Source organism: Engystomops pustulosus, chromosome 9 (genome assembly GCF_040894005.1).
Source record: "Engystomops pustulosus chromosome 9, aEngPut4.maternal, whole genome shotgun sequence".
NCBI lineage: Eukaryota > Metazoa > Chordata > Amphibia > Anura > Leptodactylidae > Engystomops > Engystomops pustulosus.
Window position 1 is genome coordinate 49,511,343 of NC_092419.1, and position 23,541 is coordinate 49,534,883.

General features: G+C 39.5%; 1 protein-coding gene across 9 annotated transcripts in view; it reads left to right on the top strand.

Moving 5' to 3' along the window:
- Window positions 1–23,541, top strand: part of TENM1 (teneurin transmembrane protein 1) — a 490,610-nt gene that overhangs the window by 249,329 nt on the left and 217,740 nt on the right. For 7 of the 9 annotated variants that reach the window (XM_072124021.1, XM_072124025.1, XM_072124024.1 and 4 more), the window contains one exon: window positions 21,212–21,364. In XM_072124021.1, coding sequence (XP_071980122.1) covers window positions 21,212–21,364 — 153 coding nt within the window. The remainder of the gene's footprint in view (window positions 1–21,211; window positions 21,365–23,541) is intronic. The other 2 variants (XM_072124023.1, XM_072124026.1) reach the window with 1 other exon arrangement.

Consider the following 23,541-nt stretch of genomic DNA (forward strand, 5'->3'; position numbering starts at 1 on the left):
AATAGTCTGTTTCCAAGGGCTGGCTGGCTATGCTGCAATCTGCATTATATTATGTTGAACAAATTTCCTTAAAACGTGTTACATTTCATTTGTTGTCAATTAATTTTAACTGTGAAAGTCAGAGGATGTGCATAGATGGTTATAGATGAACCTGACCCAGAGAAGTGCAGATTAATGTGATTTATTTTATAGTTACTGAATATAAGTAAGGACATTTCCAGGGACACACAACCTGAAATGTCTCTGAAACAAGGGATGGCTGTCAAATAAGTGTACAGTATTGTCATTTACAAACAATGACATTTACACAGTTCAGTATTACATCCCATGTGACAACTGCTGTGTATATATCATGACTCAGTGACAATGACATTGTTTTCTAATGTGCTGTACATAAGTACAAGGGAACCGGTCATCAGGAGCCCTTTTCATGGCCTCCTATAGAGAATAGTGTGCACATTTCCAAAGTGTTTTTATAATAAACCTGGCTTTTTCTGATAAAAAGAAAAGTTTATGAAAGCTTATCTTGAGCACTGGCTTCTGCCCCATGGGAGAGGCCAATAAGGGGTGGTGTCTCCCCCACACCCTCGGGAAACTGCTCTGTCATGTGCCTATTTCAAATTTAAAAGAACACCATATCCCTCCTATTGGAAATAAACACATGACAGAGCCGTTTCCTGTGGGTGGAGGAGAAACCACTCCTCACAGCCACTCCCATGGGACACAGGACACTGTGAGACAAATGTAAACTTATATCTATCATTTCTTTTTATCAGAATAAGACCATCTTATTATAAAAACAATTTTGCACACTATGTGCACACTATTCCCTATGGCAGTAATGGCTAACCTATGGCACGGGTGCCAGAGGTGGCACTCAGAGCCCTTTCTGTGGGCACTCAGGCCATCACCAGAGATGACTCCAGGTATCTTCCTACAGTCCCAGACAGCCCAGGACTTGCTATGCACAGAGCTATTTTAAAGTGACAGCGCTACCTGGGACTATTTTCTGCTTTATTGGTGTCCTCAGGGGGCTGGTATCAATGAAAGCTGTGACAGAGAAGGGAGTATAAACCACAAATTAAATTTCTGTGTTGGCACTTTGCGATAAATAAGTGGGTCTTTGTTGAATTTTGGGCACTCAGTCTCTAAAAGGTTTGCCATCACTGCCCTATGGGGACATAGGGGAGCCGGGAAAAGGATTCCTGATGACAGGTTCGTTTTAATGAAAACAGCACTCAACGTAAATATTTCACATGTGCTCGATTAAGAAATCTCATTTATCAGTCTATGATTTTCCTGCTTCTATCTCTATATATTACACTTATATTGTTGCATAGTAACAGTATACAATAGGCTTTGGTGTGGCACTTTCTCTTCTTGAGTATACGTACAAGAATCTTTGTGTCACCCATGAAGGCAGCAGAACTCTTTTTGCTTAGATAAAAAGTACATAAAGTAGCTTGATTCAGAGAGCTGGTGTGTGATCACTTCATTGTACTGTTGCACAGCCACTCCTGTTCAATGAAGAGATCTCATGCACCATCACTCCGAATCCAGCTACAATCCTGGATTAAAAATCTGCTTTTCACATTCCTGCTGTTCCTGCCACATGCAAAGTTATGGTTACACAGTTCTCCAGGACTGCTACCTAACACTGTCTGCAGCTTCGTATTGTCACAACTACTATCAGATTCCTTTATATTTTTTGTGGATTCCAGAAAAAGAGGAAAAATGCCCTGTGCCGTGATTTTCACTTTTTCAGAAAACCTAAATGATGTATGTAAATCACTTTATTATTTTTTATCCACATTGATTGATTTTTTATCCACAACATTGATGACTTTTTCTATGGGGGCCTTTATCTTAGGCTTTTTATTCATTCTTATATTTGAAACTTTTTTGCATATTTGCGCCAATATGTTGAGACTCTCCTAGCAAAGTTAGCTGTCCCAGCATTTTTCAATGTTACACTAAGATATATCTTCAAAATCCAGATGAGGACTTTTGAAAAACTTAACTTAGTTACCAAGTATATCACCCTCTAAGATAAATCAAACACAAATTACTAAAGATAAATGACCCTTATGTGTTGGTGAATGGCATCTACTGTTACCAAAATTTTCCGGACTTTCGAGAGTAGTCAATGCAGCAGGGCCAGTTCTAGACAAAGTGGGGCCCTGGGCAAAACTAAAAGTGGGGCCCCAAAATAAAACTATTTTATGACCAGTCACAGTCAGCAAGAGGCTCCTTTAGTATGGTAAAACAAACTGTAATATGGGAGAATTTTATAGGAGATAGATAGATGATAGGGAGATTTATGGGCAGCATGGTGGCTCCGTGATTAGCACTACAGCCTTGCAGCGCTGGTCAACATCTGCAAAGATTTTGTATGTTCTCTCTGTGTCTGCGTGGGTTTCCTCCGGGTCCTCCGGTTTCCTCCCACACTCCAAAAAATTTGGGGAGGGGGACTGATATTTTCTGAAAGCAGACACTTGCCCCATTTTCAAAATTGCATCAAAGATTTTATAGACATAGGCGCCTTCATGCAATTTTGATTCAAATTGAAACATTTTATTAAAAATACTTAAAATTTGACTTTGATGGCAAAAAATTTGATCCAAACAGAAAATATTTACCTTCACATCTCCTAAATGTAATACATGGACATTTGTAGAGTTCACAAATGTGCCCTATTGATATGTTCACATGAATAAATATACATAATATCACTAAAACTGTAATAACTAGATATCTGCTTTTCAGCTAGACATTTTTAGACAGTCACAACCTGCAAAATATATCAATAAAACAGAATAAAAAGTAAAGGCGACATAAAACCTATAGAATTTTGAAAGCAGACAACTAGGCGATGCATTTGGCAATTAACATTCAAAATTTCCTCTAAAATATGTACAAATCCAGAATACTTATATAAAGAAAATCTACTTTCCTAAAAAAGTAAGATGTGAGGAGATCAGACAGACCTCACATGTGTATATTCACCAAAACATGCAGCAAAGGGAACTGCAGAAAATTCACACAGATGTATGATTGTCTGTTCCTTAGACAATGGTAACCCAAATAAATAACTATATATCCATAAACCCCTCTAATGAGATAATAAAAGTCACGTTTAGATGTGCGCCATTGTATTAGCTGCACAATAACAGAACCCTCCGTGCTTCATAAGTATGAGTGAGAACGTCATAACATGGGTGTAAATAATGGAGGATGATGGGAAATAAAAACTTTATTCCAGGACATGTGTGTGTTTTTGGTGTTACATATAACTTTATGGACATGTTCTGGTCGCGGTGTAGTCACATTAGGCGAAGAGGATTGAATGTTCATCGTATCAGTCAATTTTCCCAACAAAAAATAACTATCACAAAATAAAAGGGAATAAGAGAGAATGGGTCACATTTATCACTTTTGTGCACATAGGTGTAGTAGTTGTGCCTAAATTCTGGTGCACTGTTTTCCAGAATTATCACAAGCTTTTACAGAATTAGCACAACCATCTGTGATAAGTTAATTTCCTGCCTCTTATTAATCACTTTACTTTAACACAGTTTAGGCGCAATTTTGGCGCAGTTTCGGCGTAATGTTAGATTCAGGCAGTTACATGCGATCCTGCTACAAGCTCCTCTCTGCTTCTCCCACAGCCCAGAATGAAGATAACACTCACAGCAGCACCCAGGTGTGTGACACCCTGCACCCAGTGACCTCCTCAGCAGGGGATTCTCCTGGAGGGGATCCCCCAGTGCTGATCTCCTGCTGCACCCCTGTAATTCTGCACAGTATCCCCCTCAGACACACTGGTGATACTGTGCAGAATTACATGGGGGACACCTGTCAGTACTATGTGCAACATACTGTAACGTTCTCTTCTCTCTTGCTTTGAGCTCAGGATTCTGCAGAATGTTTTGTAAATAGAAGGTGATGAAGTGTAAATAGAGTCTGCAGCTCCTGTCTGCAGAGTATCTAATGACTGTATTATCTGTACTAGTGTCTGCAGAGTATCTCATGTCTGTATGATCTGTTCTAGTGTCTGCAGGGTCTGGATGAGCTTTTCTGCTAGAAATGAGCTGTTCTGCAAAGGGGCTCAGTGCTTTCTTCTCAGTTAACGCCAGCTCCGGGCTGGAGTGTTTTTGCTCCCGTTTTTGCGCCTAAATGAAATGTCGCAAGTGATGAATATCATTAGGCGCATCAAAACATCTGGATTGCTAGGATAAATGAGGGAAATCTGGTTATTTTTTGCTGCACAGCTAGCATTTAGTCACATTTAGTCGCAAAAATGGCACAAAAAACGGTGCGCCTGAATGAAAAGGCGCAAAAACAACAGAAAAAAACGATTGATACATGTGGCCCAAAGTGTGTTCTTAGATTTGCATAGAGAAGGGTTAAAAACATGAGTATTAGTTGATATTATCCCTTCTCAAAATGTAGTACTAGTAACATATAAAGTGAATATTTCCATTATCTGTGAGGTGCAGCAGCTTCTGTGTGCAGCTAATACTCCCTGCAGCCTGATGGCTAAGAATCTGGAGATGGGGGAGATACTTCAGGGGGCTGTATCTCTGGTTCTGTGACTCATAGAACCTCACTTCTTTTTTCCTATGAAAGAAGAGAGTCTCCTCTTTTATATGAATCTAATTTGTGTTTCTAAAATGCAGAAAAACGGAGATATTAACTGCCGTCGGAAGTGATATTTATATATAAAAATGGCACCTGATATTCTCACTTTAAACCTGAATATCTCTGGATCCATAGCACCTAGAAACAAAATTCAAGATTCATTTGAAAGAAGAGATTCTCCCCTTTCTCCCTGGGGGCCCTGGACAATTGCCACCTTTGCCTACCCATAGCGCCGGCCCTGCAATGCAGTGAATGCTTTGTTCAGATTGACCTCATGGCTTCTGAGTTTTTGTGATTTATGATGGACATTTTGTCCTTCAAAATCATACATTCACCTGTATTATCATCTGTTGAGCCAGTACTGCTGCACTGGTTGTCCTGGCACTTTGTTCTCCACCAATCACTGGCCTTAAAGAGGTATTCTCGCCTGGGCATTCACATTCTGTTTTGTTAATCTGCCATATATAAACATTTCTTCAATTAGATGTTATTTAAAAAATGTACCTGTGTGAAGATAATTTCTCATAAATGTAGTCATATGGGCCCTTATAAACAAGACTTCCTCCTTGGATACGACCACCTATGCCGAAATTATTGCATAAAGAAACAAAAGGTTTTGGTATATAAAATGCCCGGGAGTTACTGCAGGTCCCACAGCCGTCCTGTGGTAATGATGGCTGAATCCAGGTGGTCAGACAGGACTCAATTGCGCATGTCTGGCCATTGCTGTAAAAATTTGAGGTGGTTGTATCAAAGGAAGCTATCTCATTTCTAAGGGACAACATTACTACATTGATGAGAAATTATCTTTACACAGGAACATTTTTTTTAATAACATCCAATTGAAGAAATATTAACATATGGCAAATGAATTAAATTAAATGTAAATGCTTAGATTGGAATACCCCTTTCACAGTCTAGTGTCATGCAGTGATTGGCTGCACTGGTCACATGTTTCTTTACCATGCAACATCTCTAAAGAGATGCAACAATACTAAGCCTTTACAAGAAGCCTCACATAATGCAGTCACGGCCTGTTTAATGACCCGACCCTGTAGTTTTAAGGTGTCAGTAAAATTTCTGTATTCTTCATGGGCTATCATTACACCCAGAGCTGCGTTCCATTCATCATGTCTTATAATTTACATGGGTTGCACAATGCAGTGTCATTGAGGCTATGCTATCGCAGACCAATTTGTCATGCAGAGCCAATTTAACCTCAGTAAAAGAAATGGAGACTAATTAGATGTCTTTAGGTCTTTTGATTAAAATCATATCCGCCTTGATATTATTATTCATACTGATCCTTTTATATCTCAATTTGTACAAGAATTACCAGGACCCAGCAGGATTGTTAGAATGGACTGTAAACAGGCTGCCCACAGTGATAAGCGGCCTGGGAGCATTAAAGCTCCAATAATAAGGGCATTCATTTTTTTTTTTTCGATGCGCCAAATATTCCTAGAATTATTGAGTGGGAGAAGTCAGAAAATAAATGTGTCAGAGGTAGCTTTGTTCGACATTTTAATTAGTGCTTAATATAGCATATCATTAAAGCTCTTGAAGCTGAAACATTATTATTATATTTCTAGCAGTCAGACGTATACCTTCAATCAACATCTAGAGCACAATTGGTCCCTGTATAATAACGTATAATAATGACAGATTCAGAGAAAAAATGGCCTATGCTTGTTATAGCTTTTTACTACCTTCCCTACCATTTCTTTTTTTGTTGCTTATTTTCTCATGCAGTTATTTTTTTCCCAGCATTCATAATGTTTGCACCCAGATTTCAGTTTTAGGTGCAGTGCTTGATCCTTTGGAGGAACACACATCAGCATAGCACAGTTAAAAGGCAACAATACATTAGGCAAAATGAATTTTACTCTAACATTGGGAATAATACTTGATGGTTATAAGAAAATAAAATTGAGATTGGCAGCTACAGTTCCTAATGGATCCAAATCTTGGCAGTTGCAGTTTCCTGATAGGCACAGAGCTTGGCAGTTGCTGCGCTCACCCAAGCACATAGCTTAATGCTGCTCAATGGTTATGATAGTATGTAATAGGCTCCCAAAGCAATGTGCAGTAACAAGACATGGTAGATATTTTCAGTAAGTTGTCAGCAATTACTTCCAAGGCTCCGAGGGGCACTTCATCTTGAGAGACCAAAGAAAGCAGACCATACTGCGCTAAAGGGGGCTGGGTCTGTATTGCTTCCTTACAAGGTATTCCTACAGTGATAGAAAAAAATAGAGAAACCAAGGTTTGCTGATTTACTAAATAACTTTTATAAACCTTTATTGCAAGTGAAGATAAGACATATTTTAGCATATGTCGTTGGAGACTATTCTTCTTTCTCCAAATGTAAGACTTGTTACCCTTCCTCCTCTTCCCTTCCCTGCACCCTCCTCTAATCCTGAACTCTGAATTCCATGGTAAAATTCTTTTCCGTGGGGGAGATTGATTCACTGCTTAATTGAGGTTATGTGTGATGCCTCAGATGTCTATAAAATAAGAATGAAAGTGGACGACGTTTTAGACAGTAAAGCAAAAATAGTGTGTTTGTTCCTATGGGTCTGCTACAAAAAAAAACTTTCTGTAAGTACTATATATGGGAGAAGAACAGCTCCTGTTCCTACTCCCCTTTTCTTCTCAATAGACTGTAAAATGGTTGATCAAGGAAATCTACCATTTGATTCTATGCATTATGAACCAAACATACCTTGAGAATGCTGTAGCTACACTGATTCAGAAACATATCTTGTTTAATCCCTGTTCCGAGTGGTTTTGCTTAAAAAAACTATTATAAAATTATGATAATGAGGCTCTCTCGCTCCTTTGGCTGGCTCAGCGCTTCTCCTCACCCTAATTATGCACTGCCTCAACCTTGTCCCGTCCAGCATAAGCTAAGAATAGTCATTAGAGTGTTGTCCCTGACAGGCAGGGGCGTAACTACAGTGGTAGCATCCATAGCGGCTGCTATGGGTCCTGCAGGGTCTTTTATGACCTCATGGGGGACATATAGGCGGTCATTTACTAAGGGCCCGATTCGCGTTTTCCCGACGTGTTACCCGAATATTTCCGATTTGCGCCGATTGTACCTGAATTGCCCTGGGATTTTGGCGCACACGATCGGATTGTGGCGCATCGGCGCCGGCATACGCGCAACGGAAATTGGGGGGTGTGGCCGAACGAAAACCTGACGTATTCGGAAAAAACGCCGTATTTAAAAAGGGAAAATGTGTTGCTCGGGATGCGCTTACCTGCACTCAGCCCGAGCCGGTGAACTCCAGTGCGTTCAGATGCTTTTCAGCGCAGCAGCGCCACCTGGTGGACGGCGGAGGAACTACCTTATTAAATCCCGGCCGGACCCGAATCCAGCACAGAGAACGCGCCGCTGGATCGCGAATGGACCGAGTAAGTAAATCTGACCCATAGAGTTAAAACACACTTACACAAAAAATATGTATAAATATTCATATAAAATACATTTGCATTTCCCTATATAAAAAATAAAATCCCTGCTACACTACAAAATACATCACCATAGTCGCCACGTTTGCCCGAGACTATACATATTATATATCAAAACAACCGAAACAAATAAGGGAATTCATTAATAATGTTCATTTTGAGTTTATTTGAAAATAATAAAAATATGTACTATAAATTACAATGAAAGCATTTTTTTCCACTTTTAACTCCTAATAAAGCTAAAAATAAAAAAGTTTCAAATTTTATTTCATTTTAACTAGCTCTATGGGGCACATTTACTTACCTGGTCCCCAATCCGGATGGTCCGATGAAGCTGAAGTCCACCACGATTCACCAAGATCGTGCGCCCGAGGGCCTGCATGTGTCGCTTCCCCGCTCAGGTCTGCCAGAGTTCACCTTCTTCTTCCTGGTGTATGTAAGTGCATGGCTTGCGGCACAATTTGAATTTGTGTCACGTGAAAGCCAGCGCCGATGCACCAAAATCCTATCGCAATGGCCAAAAAACCCAGTTAAATGCAGTGCAAAATAGAAAAATTCAGGAAACCCGACGGAAATGCGTTCCGCAGACCCTTAGTAAATGTGTCCCTATGTGTCTCGAAATAAAAACACAGCAAAAAAATCTTAAGGTAGCACGCAGTTATGGTTCTTTAACTGCTGCATTATTATTTGCTATTATTGGCCTGTCACTAGAGCCTTTTTTAGGTCGCCTCACTAAGGGGTCAATTTCATATACTCTCATTTATGAATTTCATCAGTAAAATCACTGAAGTATCTGAACAGGTAAAAAGGAAGGAAAACAAAGTGCCCTTATCATAACTTGATCTTTTTGATCTAAGTAAGGTTGTTTATAGGAAGAAGTGAGGTAAAGCTAGAGCTTCATTTTAAAGCATTTGAGCCCACATCTGCTACAGCACCATATGAAGAGTATAGAATTACATGTAGCTGGTGCATCTACAACACAATCTTTGGCTTGTGAAATTTCAGGCTCTATTTCATTTTCTACTCACAGGAAAGATAGATTAGATTTCTCCACACTAACTCCATATCCTTTCCCACAAATAAAATACAAAACAAAGACTAATATTACAGGTTTCTGACATAATGGAAGTCCCTTTAAAAATCCAGATAAGATGATTCCAACTTTATCTAGACTCCGGGGTGAAATGTTTCCTTCTGATCTGATCAACAACCTAATCGAGCTAAACATGATAAAAACCGCGGCTCTGAAGTGCTAATGTATAAATAACCATAGTTGAAGCTCCTTGTGATTGACAGAGAGCACTTTAAATGAGCGGCTAAATGTGCAGTTCTCATTTTCTGTTTTCATTTCCTGCTCTGTATCTTCTCTTATGATGAACACTTAATGATGTATTCCGCTGAGCAAAATGCCGCCGCTCTCCTGCTTGTTTATTGCTGTTGTGCTTGAATTTGTATATAGCTTCTCAGTGAGCTAAGTGCTGTTAGCAAATAAGTCATAAATGGAAAAAGTTAAAAGAACTATAAGAACACTGTTGATAGCGGTTATTTTAGAATCATTATGATTTGTACAAGCTTGCAGTGTATTAGGCTATATAACCTGACAATGGCCCTCAATTGGTATTACATTGTTCTTCCACTCAAATTCCCTCAAAAAAAATTATTTGTGTGTTGACATTAAAATACTACAATAAGCACTAGCTCCAAATATTGCACTTTCTTATTTGGCTACTGGCTCTATAGCAGGCGTTCAGCTCACGGTGGGGCACGCACCCTCACTTGCAGTGTCAGCATATGAAAGCAATGAGCGCTTCCGATGGGGAGTACATCTGAAAAGCCCCATGGGTCCTCTTATGCTGCTTTTCTCTGGCTCCTGATTCTTTGCACTGATATTAGGAAAAAGAGCAGAGTCGTACCCAGAGCAGGACTTGTCAGAAGTACTTACTGCTCCTGAACCCAGGGCCGCCGTTAGGGGGCAGCAAACTGGCCATTTGCAGTGTTTTGTTTCTGGGGTGCTTTTTAGTGCTGCATGGAGATATGTATCTTTACTGGAGGCATTTTGATCTTTACTTTGGTAGCTGATGCTTCTAGTGTCCTGTGACTAGGATGTCCCAATCAAATTAAGAAATTTGACAATGCAATCCTCTGACCAAAAATAGTTGTGCATTCCTTTTCTCTTATGTCCCAACGTTGTTCCTTAGAGAAAGAGCTCACCAGATTCACCAGTTATGCAGAGACGTGATTGAGAGGTTTTTAAAGGACATTTTCCTCTCTCCCACACATTCTCTGCATTCAGACTTTTGGATGTGCCAGAATATTTACAACACAGTATAGAGGAGGAAAAGTGCATTTAATTTTCTTAAAAAGTTGGAATATTAAAAACAGAAATAAAATATCACTGGTTTTCAATATAAAAAACCTTTTAAAAGGTTATCATCTTGGATTTTTGAAGTTGCCTAAGTTCAGTCTGAAAAAAATACATGGGATTTCCCAGACTGATCCTTGCATCACTGAACTAAAATCATCTTTTCAGTTCAGTCCAGTGGTTGGAATTTTCAGCCTGGAACATACCTCCAGCCCACAGAGCGCTTGTATTTGACCAAATTCACTCTTGTGCATTTAGTCTAAGGCAAGTGACAAGCTGAATTACCAGACACAGCCACAGACTCATTGGGGAACATTTACTTACCTGGTCCCTACGCGATCCCCGAGGTGCGTTGTCCGCCAGAATGCATCTTCAGAAAGATTGTGCGCCCGAGTTCCTGCATGTGTCGCTTCCCCGCTCAGGTCCGCCGGAGTTCACCATCTTCCTCCCGGTGCATGTAAGTGCTTGGCTTGCGACACAAATTGCTTTGTTAAAATCCGCGTATAGCCTGAATCCATCAAATCGTCCAATGGCCTGCCCCCTCGATTTGTGTCACGTGAAAGCTGGCGCCAAAATCGAATGCGTGCGCAATCCCCGGCGCATTCCCAAAAACCGAAAACCCTATGGAAATGCGACCACGGGACCTTAGTAGATAAGCCCCATTATGGTCATCATATACTCCTGACCATCAGCACTCATACGCTTGCGAACATTTAGCTTGGCCAGGAATGTTTGTTCTCATGGCTCCCCAGTGGATAAAAACTCAAATAAATATCTATCTATCCATATCCTTTAATAGCCTCTTTTTGTATTGGATTCCATGTTTACATACTGTATCTCAAACATGTTATGATTCAAGAAAACTATGTGAAATAAGGCTTTATACCTCAAGGACAAAAACTAATAGGATGGTCAAGGTCTGCTTTTCCACATGGTCCATACAAGCTGCTTCTTTGTGACCAGCTTTGTAACACTTCCCTCTGTGGTCGTATGACTGCAACATCTAAACCGTCGACCAATTAGGAATCCCTGCTCCAAAAAATTATCTCTGTGGGTCTAGAAAGGATACAGAAATAAAATATGTCTGTAGCAGGAATGAGTAGATGTTCACTATTAATTATTATTCTGATTGTATGTAAAAAAGAGAATTTAAACAAAATAAAACTGTGCTCATGAGTTCCAATTATGAGAAACTTTACTAAACTTTCCCAGAAAGAAATCTTTTTTTATTGTTTCAAATAACTCGGGTAATTTTGCAATGATGTTACAGTAACTCCTGTAAAAAAAGAAAAAGTTCTAGCACAAAACAATATTTTTATTTCATCTCTATCTCACATATGAACAGTTTGAAAAATAATCCTTTGTCTAAATTTGATAAGCTTGGTTGTTGACACTGAGAGCAGAAACAATGTACTCGATCACTTCAGGTAATAAAAGTAAATAAAATAAAATCAGACTTTTTTTAATATGGGAGATATTCCTGCTGCAAATACACTACAAGCCAGACACAATAAAGTTCAAAAGCAAAAGTAATAGAAAGAGAGTTAGCGCTATAATACAGTGTAATGCGTGGAGCAATAACGGGATGTGTTCATGAAATCATTACACTCATATTTCCTCCAGAGAAAATAAACAAATTCTTTAATTACCGACAAGAAATTTACTTCAAATTTCTCGGAGAGACGGCTCACAACTAACAAATCTAACTGCTGCGAAGGTTGTAAACTGTTTACCTAAGAAAGCAATGCAAGTAAATCTACAGTGAGCAATTACAGTACTATAAAACTTACTCAAGTTCCTAGTTCCTGCAGACAGGAAGAGTTAGTAACAATGGGAATTTTGGAAATGAGCGTCAAGTATATTGGAAGGAAACCAACCAGCATTGAAATCAACCCAAGAGTAAAAAGTGCATGGTGTAGGGCACATTGTGAGCTTTCCTAACAATCTATTGTTAAACCTGTTGGGGCAGATTTACTTACCCAGTCCATTCGCAATCCAGTGGCGCGTATGTGGATATTCAGGTTTTCCGGCGTTTTACTAAGGTAGTGCGCGCGATGTCCACCAGGTGTCGCTGCTGCACTGAAGTCCATCTGAGTTCACTGAAGTTCACCAAGCTACCCTGGGTGCAGGTAATTGCGTGTCAAGCAACACTTTTTTTAAAAAAAATACGGCGGTTTTTCCAAATCCGTCGGGTTTTCTTATGGCCATGCTCCCCCATTTCCGCCGCATGCATGCCGGCGCCGATGCACCACAATCCAATTGCGTGCGCCAAAAACCCAGGGCAATTCAGGGAAAATCGTCGCAAAACAGTAAAATAAGGGTAACCCGACAGTAAAACGCGATTCGGGCCCTTAGTAAATTACCCCCACTATCTCTGCTTCTGTTTTAGGACAATGTAATGACAATGCCTTCTACAAGCTATAATTTTTTTTATTTTTCGGTCACTATAGTTGTATGGGGCCTTGTTTTTTTTTTAGGACAAAATGTAATTTCCAATATCACAATTTTGGGTTTCATATATTTTACTGGTGAACTTTTATTAACCGTTTCTCTGCAGTATATTTTAAAACTGCTTTTTCTGCCTTTATCGTTTAACCTAAATAACATAAAAACTTTTTCTCTCCTGGTCAATATGCATACAGTGCTTTTCAAAACCTTTTGCATCGCCTTCTATATGGTACACATTTTTTTGTCAATGTGGTTGTGTGAGGGCTTATCATTTGTGAAAAGACCTGTAGATTTTATATGTATACACTTGGGGTTCATAAAGTTTTTGATCATGATTAATATATATTTTTTGTGTGATAAATACGTGATTCGTGATAAATACTATTACAGTTTTGTATCCTGGGTTGGTACGGTCGTGGAGGTACAAACTATATGTGATTTTACTATTTTTCTGTCGTAATTTTTCTGTGTTTTGGTGTTTTTTTAGACTTTATTTTTTTATCTAAAATTTTATTTTAACATTTTTTTATATGGCATTGTCTCACAAGGAAACATTAACATGAGATCATACAATTGTGCAGTGCACTTCACTACTTAAATCTTTCCTTACAGGCATCTATTAGATAGCCTAATATCTTTAGGCCAATAGATATTCAGCACAGGTAGCTCTGGGGTCCTGCAGTGGATACCGGGCTGCCACACTGCACCATTGGCATTCTGCAATCGCAGCTGTAGGGTGCCCATGTGTGGCAGAGGGAGCTCACTCCCTCTGCACCTGCTTAGTCACTGTACTTCATGTTTGATCATGCTGTCTAAGGGGTTAAACTGGTGGGAGCTGAGCTTTTCCAATCCCAGGTGTTAGAGTTGGAGCTGTGACAACACAGCCCAGCCCCAGCAGCGGCAGGATGTTGGGTCCTGCAATCTTCTTCCAATGTGGCGTGTAGAAAGATATTGCGTCAGAAGAAGTATCCTTAATGGCAGTCGTAAAAACCTGATATGGGGTGATTAAGGGGTTAAGAGAATATTCTATTAAACTTTTTTTATCAAATTTAGGTTATTGATGCACAGGCGGTCAGGCTACTTATGCCTGTGCATCTTGGTATAACAATACCTCCTTTTGCTACCTTGAAAGGCAGCCCCCTTAACATCAAGTATGACTTACAAGAAGTCTAAAAATATGATGTGGGATTAAGCCAAACCAGTATATCTATTCCATAAGGAACAGACTCACAACTGTAGACAGCACTGTTTCGACCTGATTGGGTCTCCTCAGTACAGCGTAGGGAACTGATTTGGCTATGTGAGAGGCTATTGACTAGGGACAGACAGTAGGTGTTCTCCTTAAGGAGACAATGCCAATTAAGGCCACCTTAAAGGCGTGTGGAGACTTAAAGCCATAATGCTCCACTAGGGAATTCTGGGAATACTGAGGAGACCCAATCAGGTCGAAACAGTGCTGTCTACAGTTGGGAGTCTGTTCCTTATGGAATAGATATACTGGTTTGGCTTAATCCCACATCATATTTTTAGACTTCTTGTAAGTCATACTTGATGTTAAGGGGGCTGCCTTTCAAGGTAGCAAAAGGAGGTATTGTTTTCCATTTAACACCTTGGAAAACTTATTTGCATTCTTCCCAGAATTCCCTAGTGGAGCATTATGGCTTTAAGTCTCCACACGCCTTTAAGGTGGCCTTAATTGGCATTGTCTCCTTAAGGAGAACACCTACTGTCTGTCCCCCATCTTGGTATAAACTACTAGAGAAATGGCACCTATCGCAATCCTTGTCTTGCTCCTATTTACTCTTTCATTCCAACAGATTGCTTTGCTCATACATAGAACACCTCCATAGCCAGAAAACCCTATGAAAGGGCACTAAAATCCACCAGAATACACAGAGGTAGTTCTTTATAATAGTGGCTTAATTTCACAGCCAGTCCAGGGAATCGTGAAGAAGTGGCATGTGGACTTGTATCAGAATGTGAAAGATACCAACATAGTTAGAAGATGAGGCACAGGAGGAAACATGAGACTCTATGATTTGCCTTTGATAGAAGACGTGTCCATTTCTAGACTCCCAGACAGTGGCATTCCTCTTCTGAGGATATTTGGATACCTTTATTGTTTCTGTAGAAACTAAACTTATAACATCAGTATGAACTCTAGCAGCAGTAACATTAAATGCTGTAAATTGCAGGTTCACCATACCAGGGGCCTTCAGAAACACTCCATTATCTATCATTTCCTGTATGTCCTGCCACCTCTAGCCCCCAGGGACATCCATGCTACAGATAATAGCAGAATAACTGATCTGCGCTGTTAGCCACAGTATAGATTATGGCAATGACTAAGGGACTGTATAGACCCACTTGCACAACTTGTGACCTTGTAAATTGATTTGTGAACCTTTTCAAGCCATTTCGAAACATGGCCAAATCTAGCAGCCAACTATACGATTAAAATGACCAAGCTGCAAAGCTGAAAAATCGATCGGCTACCAGCCGAAGATTCGCAAATCAAATCTCAGTGAATTACATGGTAGTCAAATGACTTTATTTTATGGATTTTCTTTTACTTTCCCATGTTCATCCATTTTGAGTACAGGGCTACATTAACTTAATACATGGCTGCCACAAGGTTGTCCACCTCTTTCATTAGTAACGTCAATTTAGTGTAGAATTTGGATCTTTTCCTTTTTGTTCTTGTATTTTGTTGTTTGAATGACAAACTAGAGAAAGGAATAATAACATCCAGACCTTGTGTGAAAAAAAGCCATTGAAGCTGGAAAATGTAACATCAAACAGAGGAAAATAGCAGCGTTGAATATACAATAATTAACACTATTTACAATTGTAAGAGAAGCAGAAGTTAATGTCATTCACCCATCCCAATTTAATTATATATGTTTCCTATTAACCATCGAGCCATTAACATTTCCTAATGATCTCATACCTATTTGTGCCGTCTTTGACTATAACACATCTCGCACAAAGGAGAATTATCCAATTTTGAATTATTTTCTCATTTCCATAAAGGAGACTTTATCACAGCAACAGGACATTAATTCACATGTATTTTCACCGGACATTGATGGTTTAGCAATTATGAAGCTGGTTCTAACAGCCTGAGCATTAAGCACATTTTCTTCCCTTTGAGTTAGGTGACTTTAATTTTTCTCCTTTTTTTTGTTCAGTAAAAACTAGCGGCAGAACGACGATCCTTTTTCTTAAATGTCAGACTTTTTATTAGGAGGAGAAATAAAATGGATACACTGCGCCAAATAGTAGATTTGCAAACTGAGCACATCCTCATTAAATGAGAAAAAATCTGCACAATGTCGACAGATTCTTCTCCCATTTTCAGATTACTTTTTCCTGCACTGGGTTTCATGTGATTGAAGACAATTTGCATTATGAATATGGTGAACCCCCAAAGAGATACAGTAATAATAAACGCTGAAGAATATTACTTTTGAAACTTAGGTTTTTCAGTGTAAGACATCGTGCGCATGTACAATTTGCTACTGAATTTTTTTACCACTATGCCAAAGCTTATGTACCACAAAGCTGCTATTTGCAGGTTTTCTAGAATTATCTTTAAAGGACTGTTCCCGTTTCAGCAAATAAATAGTATAGAGTGTGTAATGAAAAGTTATTCAATTTTCCAATATATTTTCTTTATCAATTCCTCAGTTTTCTAGATCTCTGCTTGCTGTCCTCCTATAGGAAGCCTCTATTTTTACTTCCAATCGAAGGAAAACTGGCCCTGATCATGTGATGTCACAAAGTTGCATGGCTCATTGTATCCCTGGGCATGTGATGTCACACAGGTGTGCAGCTCTTTATATCCCTAGTCATGTGATGTCACACTGGTGGACGGCTCATTATATCCCTAGTCATGTGGCGTCACACTGGTGCACGGCTCATTATATCCTTAGTCATGTGACGTCACACTGGTGCACGGCTCATTAAATCCCTAGTCATGTGACGTCACACTGGTGCACGGCTCATTATATCCTTAGTCATGTGACGTCACATGACCATTAACAGACTTCTGTCCTGAGGTAGTAAAAAAAGAAACTTCCTACACACAGTTGCATGGCTCGTTGTATGCCAAGTCATGTGATGTCACACAGGTGTGCGTTTCCTTATATCCCTAGTTATGTGATATCACACAGGTGCATGGCTCCTTGTATCCCTAGTCATGTGATGTCACACTGGCGTGCGGCTCGTTATATCCTTAGTCATGTGACGTCACACTGGTGCACGGCTCATTAAATCCCTAGTCATGTGACGTCACAACGGTGCACGGCTCATTATATCCTTAGTCATGTGACGTCACACTGGTGCACGGCTCATTATATCCCTAGTCATGTGATGTCACACAGGTGTGCAGCTCTTTATATCCCTAGTGATGTGATGTCACACTGGTGCACGGCTCATTATATCCCTAGTCATGTGACGTCACACTGGTGCACGGCTCATTATATCCCTAGTCATGTGATGTCACACTGGTGCACGGCTCATTATTTCCCTAGTCATGTGACGTCACAGGTGCACGGCTCATTATATCCCTAGTCATGTGATGTCACACTGGTGCATGGCTCATTATATCCCTAGTCATGTGACGTCACACTGGTGCATGGCTCATTATATCCCTAGTCATGTGATGTTACACTGGTGCACAGCTCATTATAACCCTAGTCATGTGGCGTCACACTGGTGCACGGCTCATTATATCCCTAGTCATGTGACGTCACACTGGTGCACGGCTCATTATATCCCTAGTCATGTGGCGTCACACTGGTGCATGGCTCATTATATCCCTAGTCATGTGGCGTCACACAGGTTCATGGCTCATTGTATCCCTAGTCATGTGATGTCACACTGCTGCACGGCTCATTATATCCCTAGTCATGTGGCGTCACACTGGTGCACGGCTCATTATATCCCTAGTCATGTGACGTCACACTGGTGCACGGCTCATATCCCTAGTCATGTGGCGTCACACAGGTGCATGGCTCATTGTATCCCTAGTCATGTGATGTCACACTGCTGCACAGCTCATTATATCCCTAGTCATGTGGCATCACACTGGTGCACGGCTCATTATATCCCTAGTCATGTGACGTCACACTGGTGCACGGCTCATTATATCCCTAGTCATGTGACGTCACACTGGTGCACGGCTCATTATATCCCTAGTCATGTGGCGTCACACTGGTGCATGGCTCATTATATCCCTAGTCATGTGACGTCACACTGGTGCACGGCTCATTATATCCCTAGTCATGTGATGTCACACAGGAGCATGGCTCGTTATATCCCTAGTCATGTGTGACATCACATGACCATTAACAGACTTCTGTCCTGAGGTAGTAAAAAAAGAAACTTCCTACACACAGTTGCATGGCTCGTTGTATGCCAAGTCATGTGATGTCACACTGGTGTGCGTTTCATTATATCCCTAGTTATGTGATATCACACAGGTGCATGGCTCCTTGTATCCCTAGTCATGTGATGTCACACTGGCGTGCGGCTCGTTATATATCTCTAGTCATGTGATGTCACACAGGTGCATGGCTCGTTATATCCCTAGACCATGAACAGATTTATGTCCTGAGGTAGTAAAAATAGAAGCTTCCTACACAATGACAACAAGCAGAGACCTAGAAAAGTGTGAGGAATTGATACAGAAAGTATTTTGGTAAATTGTATAACTTTTCATTTTACAAACAATACTATTTATTTGCTGAAATAAGAACATCTCTTTAAATAGTTTCCCTACAGAATCAAAGGAAGCTGGAAAAATATACAAATTCTCATTTTTATTTGTAATATTTTACATATTTGTACTTTTTTTCATTATGTAAAGGATTATGTTCTTGGCCATAATTAGCGATTTCTAGAGAGAGAGGTCATGCCATGAAGACAAGCTTATGTTAAAAAAAATTGTGTTGCAGTGTCTGGAAAAAAGGAGGCAAATACTGGAGGAGCTACTAACTTGGCACACTCCCAAATTAGCCAGAAAAACACACATTGTTTATTATTGCTTATTTTAAAGTGTATATTTTATATTATTTTATATGTATTCTATAGTGTTTTTGTATATCAGATGCATTAACTCTGTGTTGGATCTAAAGATTCCTCAAATTTCAATCAAGGTTTCAGAATTTTTTCAGCAAGAAAACACCACAAGCTGTCCTGCCCTTGCCATTGTAAATAATTGAGTTAACACATTGGCCTAGGGTGAGAGCTGCCTACCAGCATGGGTTGCCCCTGGGCTCACTGTTGTTAGTACTATACCCAGGCCAGCCCTTACTCCACAGTGTTATCATTGCGAAAAGTGATAATTCTATTTGGCAGCCATTCAGCCAGAAGCTGTACAGCCTTTCAGGCATAGGTTAGCCTCTTGCAGCACTCTATGAGTCATATATTGTATATATGCTTATAAATATTAAGAATAAAATTACTGGACTTATGCTATGTGGTATTTAGTGGATTATTTCTAAAATTTGGATTTAGTGTAGGTAGAGTAATTCTTGCTTGAGTTTGCTTTATATGAATTGCTTGCTACAATACTGGTTGAATCTGATAATGTGTTGTCGTGTGATATGAATGGAAAAAGGTTCACTTGGATAACTGTACCTGTTTGCTGATGTTAAGATAAACTTGAATGCATTTAACAAAAATCCCTCCAAAAAGTCCTCCAAAGGTTCTGAAACCACAGATTAAAAGCAGACAGAAGGGACGCATCCTCCATTCCCCCAAAAGACTGATTCTAGTACCATATGTAGGGGCTATAATCCTCATCCACCCCAGGGCCCTTGGCTGTCTTAATCCACCCCATAGACAACTTGCGTTCCTTTTTTTAGCAATTCAAAGCTGATAAAAGTCTACAGTGTGACCATATCAATGTGTGACCCTTTATGTATTGCACTTCCAGTCAATAATAAAAAACACAGCATTGAAATACCAAAAAGTTTGTATTTGACAAACTTTTCCCCTATGTTTATTAGTACCTCATTGCCTAGTGTCTATTGGGTTCAACAACAAAACTTTTAGCTGGTGAAGAATAGACACATTTTGTATCTGATTTTCTCTAATTTCCTTTTACCTTTTTTCCTATTATTCATAGTTAATTTAATATTTTTGTATGTTGACCTTGGAAACAGACTGGACTCATGCTAGTATAGACATAGGAAAATTTTTCATGGCTTCTGCTGGTGTAAAGCTTTAAAAAAGCCACAAATCTTGGTGCACAGCCAGGAATTGCAACATTTTCCTCCTTACCCCACCTCCACCCTAAGTGGGTGAGGAAGGGCATCCTGCAATCGTGGATTAACTGGCACAAGTTATAGCACAATTCTATGTCCCGGCTTTTGCACCAAGGCCAGAGCATCTAAGTATATCCATAGCAACTTAAGGGGGAACATTGAACATCTTGATAAATGTCCCCTATGGACTACACATTGGGGCAGATTTACTTACCCGGCCCATTCGCGATCCAGCGGCGCGTTCTCTGCACAGGATTCGGGTCCGGCTGGGATTTAAGAAGGTAGTTCCTCCGCCGTCCACCAGGTGGCGCTGCTGCGCCGAAAATAATCTTAACGCCCCGGAATGCACCATCCCATAGCAGGTGAAGGTGAGCGCTTCCCAAGCGACACATTTCGGTTTTTAAATGCGGCGGTTTTTCCGAATACGTCGGGTTTTCGTTCGGCCACGCCCCCCGATTTCTGTCGCGCGCAAACCGGGGCAATTCATGTACAAGCGGCGCAAATCGGAAATATTCGGGTAACACGTCGGGAAAACGCGAATCGGGCCGTTAGTAAATGACCCCCATTATGTAGCTTCAGCACTAGCTCTAGTAATCTAAGTATTTCAAGATGTTTCTTTGTTTCTGATTTACTTTTTAAGGTATGTTATTGTTAAGATTTTCCTCACTTTTCATCTTAAGTGGATTTTTTTTAACTTAATTACGATTTACATTGTATCAGTATCACAGGATTCCAGTTAAACCTATTAGCATAGTTTTTGAATCATAATCTTATACACATAGTAATAATTAATCCTTCTTCGGTGAGATAAACAAAGCCTGCGGTCAGTCTCCTTCTTCCTGTATAAGAGTTATGTCTTTCTTCACGAAAACTTACATTCTGTAAACAAAAGCTGATTATAAACAGGGATTAAGAGATAAAGATGATAACTTTATAGTAGAAGGATGTTTCTGTTGTATATGTGCATATATTTTCTGTCCCTGGGATTAATGTGTTTCCTTTTTTATAGCAGTTCAGTTGTTTGGTTTAACTTGGCAACTGCGACCGGTGGAGAGTACACTTTACGAGAATGGGGTCAGTAAAGGAAGCAAAGGAGAGGAATCTACAGACACCACTTATTCACCACTTGGAGGAAGGGGTAATGATAAAGCAGAGAAGAAAGGTAATTATTATAGAATAACTATACAAAGATATTTGAATATTTCACAATGTCCATAATAACCCAAATATAATTCTAGTTTGGTTTGGCTTCTTTTTTTAGAACCATTTCCACAGCTACCTTTAAAAAACGCATAAAGAATTGAAATATAGTCATATTTTAAAAGATATACAGTATAATTCTATTTTTACCAGTATTCCACCACGTTCGAGTAAGCTTCAAACTTTGGTAATTGTTTTCTTTTAAACTGGCACTCCAACTGATCTGATCAGAGAAGAATATAATCTTCATATCTCTTCCAGAAAAGAATATAATCTTCATATTAAAATTAGCCATGTGTATTTCGACCGCCTGCTTTCCCCAAGTGGTTGTTGCTTTTTACTGCTGTACGTTGTAAATGCCGCAGCTTACAAATGTATTATGGGGCATAGGTAAAAAAAAAAAAAAATTGTACCCTTATACCTAAATCCCAGTTTAACATATTAAAGGGTTGTACCAAGTATCCACAGGACAGAGAATAACCCAACTGATCAAAATAACACATGTATTAGAAGTCCTGTTCTCCGCAGTTTGTGTGTTATGGGATTGACAAAAATTGAAGAGCACAGCACTCAGCTATCTCTATCACTCCTAAACACTGTCTGTGCGATTGCCGGAGATTTCCGACACTCCAATATTAATGAATGGAGCAGCAGGACGCCTGCTCAACCTGCTGATTATTGAGAGGAGGGTCTCCCATTCTCCAGATTGTTGGGGTCTGTTCTTGTGATGGACAGTGGTCCCCGATGAGCTTGTTATCCTCTATCTTGTGGATAAGGCGTAACATGCAGATGTAGTACAGCACCTTTAAGAAACTGTTTAGAGGGTATTCCAGGAATAAGCAGAATTCATATACAAATGGGTTAAAATATAAGCTAATGTGTAATTAGTTGTTATTTAAAAAGTTGCTCCCCTTAGCAGAAAAATGCTGTTGACATACACTGTAATAAAGAATTAAAATGCTACTGGTCACATATGCACATAACATGTCCTGCAACTGTCTGGGCAGGCCATGTGAACACCGCTTTGTTTGGCTGTAGTTGGTTGGTTGCAGTGCATCCAGTATGTCCAGTGTTGTGGGGGTATTTCATCTCAGTGAGGTAATGTGCAGTGATGGCAGCTACACACATCATAACTATGGTAACAGAGCAGGACCGTCTGTTATATCATCACTGGGAGCAGAGCAGAGGATCATGGGACTTGATTTCCAGTCGCCGACATCTTTGAGATAACCCCACATTCTTTAGAGAGACCATAAAATGTTGCAAATCATAAAATCAAACTATTTAAGCTCCATTTTGTGACTAATGACAATGAGTTTTGTTATATTCATTTATTTATAGCATCATGGGTTTTTGTATTAGATGTTCATATTCCCGGAATACCCTTTAACAAAACTTTGCACTAATCCCTCATTAGATGAGATTTAAATTAGAATTTATATAACTGAATTTACACTATCCTAGTCATGCAGTGTCATACCATATAAATGTACTTTACCTGGTTTGTATCCTAGAAGTAGACTTATTAAATCCAGAATATGTCAATGTCAACAAATAGACAGTATCATTAATTTTACATCACTATATATACCTTATTCAATATTGTAATTAGTCTGATAATGAATTTTCCAATGGAGACTTTGTAGAGAGCGTATTAACTTTCATTAGAAAACCACAGTGAAATTGTTAAGACCCAACAAAATTCTACCGAGTGAAACCTCAGTAGACTATGACTTCAGTGTAATAGGCGCCAAGAAGAAAAGATCATCAGGAGATATTTTAATGAGGTCTCTTCCTGAAGAATAATGGTTTCAGCTGGGTATTGAGTTACACCATTAAGAAATCTGACAAATGATGTTCTTCTGCAGTAACTTGAAATGCACAGATTTTATTATGATAATAAAATTAATAATTTGGTTTGTCCAGTGAAGGTTCACTGCTTTAAAGTCCATGAAATTGAGACAAAAGAAAGTATCAGCTTTGTTATGTTGTGTCTTATATTATTTCTCTTGGTTTTAAAGTTCAGCATTGTATCTAAATTGGACCAACGGGGTTTATTTTCATAAGTCCAGGAAAATACATTTGCCCTTGACCAAAAATAAAACCCCCCAAAAAGGTTCTTGCTATATAGAAAATTTT